General features: G+C 55.2%; 1 protein-coding gene across 1 annotated transcript; it reads right to left on the bottom strand.

Annotated features, from left to right (window-relative positions):
- Nucleotides 1-3,983: 3,983 nt before the first annotated feature.
- Nucleotides 3,984-6,806, bottom strand: DPRX (divergent-paired related homeobox). Its single transcript, XM_004694073.1, has 3 exons — nucleotides 6,755-6,806; nucleotides 5,599-5,753; nucleotides 3,984-4,367 (listed from the first exon to the last, which is right to left on the bottom strand). The coding sequence occupies exons 1-3, from the start codon at nucleotides 6,804-6,806 to the stop codon at nucleotides 3,984-3,986; spliced, it is 591 nt and encodes a 196-aa protein (XP_004694130.1).
- Between the last annotated feature and the right edge of the window lie 737 nt (nucleotides 6,807-7,543).

Raw genomic sequence — 7,543 nt, 5'->3', positions numbered from 1 at the left:
GGGGATTATGCTAAGTGCGGCGTAAACCAGACAGCAGCACAAATACGGCTGGATCTCTTTTCCACAGACACTGCGGAATCTTCTCAGACTCTCAGAAGCAGAGGCTAGAATGGTCTCCCCCTGGGCTGGGGGTGGGGAGTGGGCAGTTGTGGGTAGAACCTTTCAGCTTATGAGCAAGTTCTGGGGATCGTATGTTCATCATGGCGATTATAGTTAGTAACGCTGAATTGGGTAGTTGCAGTTAGCAAAAAGTAGATATAAGCGTTCTTTGCACAAAACACACTCAAAAAGATGGGTCCTCCCTGGTGGTGCAGGGGTTGAATCTCAGTACTATGAAGCTATGGCAGCTGCTGCAGCACGAGGTCCATCCCCAGCCAGGGACTGACCCCCAGAAGGCCGCAGATCCCTCCTGTCTCTCCACTGCTCCCCTCAGCAGTGGATTTTGTCAGTCAGCTTATTCTGCTCCCCGCTGTCTCTGGTGAGTCCTCTCATTCCCTGCACCTCTAGCCTACACCCCAGTTCTTGTGTTCATAAAAATAGTCTTATAAACACACCCAGGTAGCTATGGGAGTGGATGGGGATGTTAATTTCATTGCATACACATAAGAAATGATCTTGTTGTAAACCTTAGATATATGCGGTTTTTATCTACTAGGCCTCTATAAAGCCAGGAAAAATTTTTTTTTAAAGACTGAGGTATTTATGTATATAGAACTGGGGTACAGGCCAGAGGTGCAGGAGTGGTGAGAGGATTCACCAGGGAGGCAGAGCAGGGGATGGAACAGGCGCATCAGCTGAACCACACCGCTGAGGGGAACAGCAGGAGAGGTCTGACGTGCCCTGTGGGTCACCTCTGTGACTGGGGATCAAACTCTCAGGGAAGCGGCTGCGGTGAGCTTCATGCTTTAACCCGTTGTAACACCAGGGAGGTCCCTAAAGCCAGGAAAATTTAAAGACATTCCTTAAGCTGAGCTGTTGTTAAATATCGAGCCTTACTGAAGGAAACGTAGCTCCCTTAGTTGGTCTTGGGTAAAACGTAGTTCTTGCCTGGCCCTGTGCCCTCGGATGTTCTAGGGAGGGAAGAAGGTAGGGGGAGCCTCAGGAAGCTTGTTAAAGTCGTCATCTGTCTTCTGTTTTACTGGTATCCGAGACTCAGACCTAGGCCAGACACTAACAGAATGCACAGAGCGGTTAAATTGCATGCCCCTCAGCCTCTGTTCTTTTCTGGACTCCCAGAAAAAGGCTTATCGTCTCCCGATTGACCCAGTCTCAGTTTGCCCACAACTGCAGTGGAAGGCTAAGAAGTCCTCACTCAGCATAGCCAGGGGTTTCTTAGACACTGGCTTTAATGAAGAGGCCTATGATCAAACCAGTCTAACCAGAGAGGGATTTAACAAGAGTTAAATCCAACGTCCTATTCTGGTAACTAAACAACACCCCACTTCTCAAGAACAACTCAGACACTTCTGATACTAAACAATCACTTCTTCCTTTTTCAAACCCCTAGGTCAGGGTCACTGGTGGATTAAAGATTTATTTCTTTATGCATATGAGAACAGGGAGGGAGCAGGCCTCTACCAGCCTTCAGCCACTGTATCTCACACACACACACACTCACACTCACACTCACACACACACTCACCCCGGGACGACTCTCCCCAGCTTCAGAATCCGATACCGAGGCAGAGATTGACATCTCGAGAGTGACGGATTCCTTCCCAGACCCATTTCTCTTTTCTTAGATGCTTATGTTGATCAGGCCAATCAAAACCTGTGACTTAAGGCCACAGCTGTCTAGGGAAGGAGGCAGGATGCAAGCACAGCTTTGGGGTCTCCAAAACTGCCTCTGGCACTGAACCCCCATCCTGGTGGGCCTCAGTCCTCAGTTTCTTCCCCGTCCTAACCACCCCCTCTCCGCTCACCCTGGAAACTTCTTCCGGGAATTTCTCCTTTTCACCTTTTCCCAGCAAGGTTTATCTCTGGATGACTAGATTTTGGTTGTGTCTCTTGCGCTTTGACACTGAGGGTAAAATCAAACTCACTTCTGGGTACCGCGCACCCCCTCCACTCCTGGAACTTGGGTGCTAGAAGCTCGCCAGGCCTTTCTTAATCTGGCCAGCAGGTTTGAGCAATACTGGGCTATTAGGTGAGCGGGGAGGAGTCAGCGCTGAGGGAAGGAAGTCAGAGCTCTTATCTAAGGCATGAGGAAGTCCTCATCCAGCAGCCAGCAGGGGAGCCAATCCCCCTCCTCAAGGCAGCGCTCTGGGCCCTGGGGCCAGGTGGGCATACTTACTTCCAGTCCCGCTAGGTGAGCCAGACTCCCCAGGGAGGTTCCAGGCCTCTCGTGGGAACTGCACCCCACAAGCCTACAAACATGCACAAGTGCCATCCAGGCTGGAACAGAAGTAAAAAAGAACCTTTTTGCCGGTGGTGTGATAGTAAATATAGAGAATCCTAAAGATCCAGCCAACAGCCATTAAAACAATAAATGAAAACCCCAGAATGGCAGTTACAAAATCAACATTAAAAAAAAATCTGTTGCAGCTTCCCATGGGGGAAGTGGGAGCTTGCGCTCATTGGTGGGGGTGCCTGGGGGCAGAACGTGGACTGCAAATCGCTAGCCACGAGACCCCCCCTTCCCGTTCATCGGTATGGGCTGGCATGTGTTTCTCACCAGGCCCCCAAGAGCTGGGAGAACAGGGCCAGGAGGCCATTGGTTTCAAAGTTCTCTGGGCCTGTTGATGGATTTATACAGAACTCAGGCAGGGAGGGAAACGATTCTGTGCTCCCTGACAGGTGGGCAACAGACACGTTGCTTTTTTTTAAAGATTTATTTATTTGTTCATACAGAACTGGGGTACAGGCCAGAGGCTCAGGGGCGGTGAGAGGCTTCACCAGAGACAGAGTGGGGAGCAGAACAGGCAGATCGACGAAGTCCACTGCTGAGGGGAGCAGCGGGCGGGTCAGGAGAGGTCTGCCACGCCATGGGGTCACCTACGGGGCAGGCAGGAATCGAACTCATGCTGAAGTGGCTTTAGCTTCTCAGTGCTGTGCTTTAACCCGCTGCGCCACCAGGGAGGACCAGACATGTTGCTTTTAATAAGGCAGATACAGGCCAGAACTACAGGGAGGCACTTCACCTGTGGGAATGGCGCGTGGAAAAGTCCCCAGTGGCAGGTGCTGGAGAGAAGTGGAGAAAGCGCGCCCCACTACAGCGTGGGCGGAAAAGCGAGTCCAGGCAGCCCTTCCCTGAAGAGATGGGGGCACGCTGAGAACCCCGAGGTGGAAGCTCCGTCTGACCCAGCTCTCTCCAGCACTCCAGCACCTTCACAAAGAGTGGGAAGCCTGGACTCAAACAAGCCTGTGTCTGACAGTGTTTATTGCAGCGTCGTGGTTAGGACGGACACCCGAGCCCAGGGATTGAGGGGGCCGAGGGTGCCCCTGGCTGCCCCAGGGAGGCCCGAGTTCTTTGCAGGAAGGGGGAGCGGAGCGTCCAGGAGATGGAGTGTGTGGAAGGGCAGGAGACAGGAGCCGCCTGCAGCCTTGAGCTTACACCAAGGCGGTGGGGCCGGGCCGTGCTGGGGCAGAGACAGGAGGCCGCTGACCAGATTTGCACTTTAATGTTGCTCTCCCATCCCAAGTGCTCCCTGCTGCTCTCCCCTGGAGAAAGGTCCTTCCTGTCACTTCGGTCTGCTTTTGCCAACAAGGGGCGAATGAGCTTTTCTGGCTCCCAGGTCTCGTGTCAGTGGGGTGAGGCAGTATGTGTCTCTCGGGTCACCTCCCTTTGACGCAGCGTGACGTTCTTTGACGTGGACGTAGGCGGCTTTCAAACCTGCATCGCTTAGCGTCGTTTTGCCAGACGAGCTTCAGTGCCTGGCGCGGTGGCCCTGCCTGAGTGTACGCTGCCCACAGCAGGGCTTGTTCCACTGTGGAGACTGTCCCCGTCACGTGCTGCCCTGGCGGGGTCCGAGGCAGCCCCCAGGTCAGGGCGGTGACAGAGAGCCCAGAGAGTAAGCCGGGGAGCTGGTGAGGGGCTCTTGGGGATCCAAAATGGGAGCAAGGCAGTAAATGTTGGGGTCCTGGCAGCAGCCGAAGTGGACCACTCTGTGGCCGGTGGCGTGGTCCGTGTGGCTCTTCTGAGGGGGGCATAGGCGGAGCTGGAATGAAGGCCCCAGGAGGTGGGTGTAGACTAGGGAGGTGGGGCCAGCACCCCGGGGCTGCCTGGGAGGTGTTTGCACGCTGCTCCCAGGAGGGGGGGCCCCGAGACCCCCCTCGAGTCGCGGCGCTTCAGCTGCTTCTGGCTGAGTCGGCCGACGGTGCCCGCTTCTGGCTTTCTTCACTCGGGCTCTGTAGTTCTTGAACCACACCTGAGGAGGGAAGAGAGCAACGTGGGGTTGACGGTTAAGCGTGACCCCCGTGTTCGCCTGACCCAGGAACATGGGTGCTTCTGGGTGACGGCTCTGCCTCCTGCCGCTGCATCCTGTGTCGTCGGCTCCCAGCGGTGCTCAGGGAGGAGCAGAGATGAGGGGCTGGGAGTGACTCTGAGCAGAGCACCGCACGGCAGGAGGCAGAGCAGAGTCCGCCCCGCCCAGGCACCGCAGGGCACAGGGCCGTGCCGCCACGTCTCACTCACCGCAGTCTGCGTGGCGCGGGACAGAGCAACGCTTTTCAGCTAGTCCACGGAGGCAGCCTGCAGGCCCCCACGGAGGGCCGGCCCAGGGGTCTCGGGCAGGGAGGCCACAGCCACAGGAAAGAGATGTCAGGGGACAGAGGGAGCTGAGACATTTGCAGGCCAGACCATGCGATAAAGTAAATCACTTACAAAAAGGAGTGGGGCCTCCCTGGTGCCTAGGGGTTCAGTCTCTGCTCTCACCTCTACAGCCTGACTGTGCTCCCCAGCCAGGGAGCGACCCCCAGGGCGCAGCAGACCTCTCCTGCCCGCTGCTCCCCTCAGCAGTGTGCTTCTCAATCCGCCTGTCCTGCTCCCCACTCTGTCTCTGGGGAATCCTCTCACCTACCACACCTCTGGCCTGGACCCCAGTTCTACTACTACACACACACACACACACACACACACACGAAAAAAAAACAACCCCAATAAAAAAGTAATGACATTAATCAATATCATGAAAACTCAGGTTGAGGGTGGAATGGGAGGAGGAACGAGAGAAAGGGGTGTGAGGAACTGTGTTGGGGGTCAAAGAAGAAAAAAGTAGATGTGTTTTGTTTTCCAATCTGATTTACTTAAAATCATTGCATGTCCTAAAATATAATCCCCTGGGCAAAACAAAACAGTGAGAATAGTTATTTGTGACACATGAGAATTACACGAGCTTCCAGTGTGAAGGCCAAGACAGGCCCACTGTTGACACACTGCTTCAGGCTGCCTCTCCCTGACTGCAAGGCCCACGAAGACTAAGACTGTCCGTCCTGGACAGCAAGGGTTTGCCCACCCTTGCCTAGGGCTTCCAGGGGAGGCTGGGTGGGCCTCTGGGTGTTTGTAGTCTTGGACTGGAGGAGCATCAGGCTTTAGGAATCACTCTAGAGGGTCTCTGACTTTCGGGCACCCCAGGGAGGTGGCTTGGGGGTGTCACTGACCTGCAGTACTGTGGGGTGTATCTCCATTTTGGAGGCCATTTCTCTCTGGACGTTAAGGCTGGGGTATGGGTTCTCCTTGAACAGGAGCTTCAGATCTGTCAGTTGTTTCTCGGTGAATACAGTTCGCTTCCTCTGTGGACACTTAAGGTGCTTTCCTGGGAAGGAGAGGGGAGAAAGGCCTGCTGAGGTGCTGAGATGACTCCGTCCCTGCCCTCTCTGGACATCAAGTGACCGAGAACCGCAGAGACTGAGAGACTGGTGCTCTGTGGGGCGATGGGGGGGCGGGCCGGGCCGACTTCTCTGCTCATCCTCCTAGGCCTGATTCTGCCATACTTGCTGCTTCTTCTGGCCCCGCAGGAGAGGTGTTTACACGGGCCCTTGTGGCTGTGTGCTGTGTGTGGAAGGCAGGCAGCTCCACTCCAGGTGAACTGCTCTGGAGGTCACCCTCCTCACCCTCCTCATCCTTTCCACCTGGACTGAACCCAGTGCGGGGATTCCTCAGGAAGACAGCCAAGAACCACCCACAACAGGTTTGCTGTCACAAGCCTACAGTATGGACGGCACCCGCCAAGGGGACGGTCAGCCAGAGGCTCGGCCAGCCCAGCCTGGAGACACCACTGTGGAGGGCGAGTGGACGGAGGTGTCTGGACGGGGCGCCTGGTCACTGGGACTGCTTTTCACTCTGGCAAAGTAGACACTGTGACTGTCAGTGACCCTTTCATTGACCTCAGCTCCATGCTCGATGCGTTCCCATCTGAATCCTCCCGGGGCAAGGTCAGTGAGAACAGGAAGCCTGACATCAGTGAGAAGCCCCCAGCTGCCAGGAGTGAGGGTCCGCGTTAATTGTATCATTAGCCCAAGAAGGCTCTGGTAGGAGGGGCCTCCGGGCCAGCTGCCCCAGCTCTGGGCTCAGACCTACTAACAGACAATTGGCCAAAGACACCCTTGTCGAACAGGAAAGCAAGTCAGTCAAACATCTCCAAAGAAGAACAAAATCTGTGTCCCATAGTGAACACCCCAGCCCCGGGGGCTTCTGGGGGAGGTGGGAGCAGACGAACAAGCCAAGCCAAGGCGGAGACCTGGACTTTCCTCGGATTGGGGCTACCCTCGGAGGGCAGCTTCTAAGAAGCCTCAGCTCCTCATCCCTCCTGCTTACCTCCGGGAGGCTGCCCTGGGGCTGCCATCCTGTGATCCAGCTGTGTCTCCATGCTCAGTTGCTGTAAGAGGGGCTAGAAAAAAGTGCATCAGGACTTAAATACAGCTGCAACAACCCCACCCAGGCCCTATCCCATCAATCGGAACCTTAGGTCAGGTCCTCCCCAGCTCGGATCACTCCTGTTTCCTGGTTTATCCCACGTTGATGATCAACGCACTCTATGATATTGATGGTCAGCGCACTCTACGACTGGAAGGAGAGCCAGTGCGCGGGCTGGCCTGGCGCAGACTGGCCACCACACTGGCTCCAGGCTGTGGACATCACGCCAGAATCCTGTTCTATGGGCCTGGAAGTTGCTGAGGGGGCGTTACATAGTCTCACCACACAAGAAGATGATCCCTGATGGGATGGAGGCATTTGCGATGGTGGCAAACACATTGTCATGGAGAGGTGTAGCAAACCCACACACATTTTTTTAATGAAAGAATAATTTTTTAATCAACACATGGTGTATCTTAAATTTGCATAGTAGTAAACGTTAATCCACAATGAGAAAATAATCACATCAGCGTCATCAGCTAGATCCTGGCCTCACCCCCCGGGGCCTGCCTAGCAGGGGCCTGAGGGCCAGGCAAAGAATAGTTCCGTGGAGGTGTTTGGACCCTCCAAGTAACAATCCACCGCCTCATCGCACTTCAGTTCACACTCATCACCAACACAAGCACCCGAGGGGCGGAGCCAGCCTTCCCGAGCGGCCAGAAGCTGACAGGCTCGCAGCACGGGCAGCTC

This window comes from Condylura cristata, unplaced genomic scaffold (genome assembly GCF_000260355.1).
Source record: "Condylura cristata isolate star-nosed mole 26May11 unplaced genomic scaffold, ConCri1.0 scaffold00041, whole genome shotgun sequence".
Classification (NCBI taxonomy): Eukaryota; Metazoa; Chordata; class Mammalia; order Eulipotyphla; family Talpidae; genus Condylura; species Condylura cristata.
This window is presented reverse-complemented; position numbering and strand designations above follow the sequence as displayed.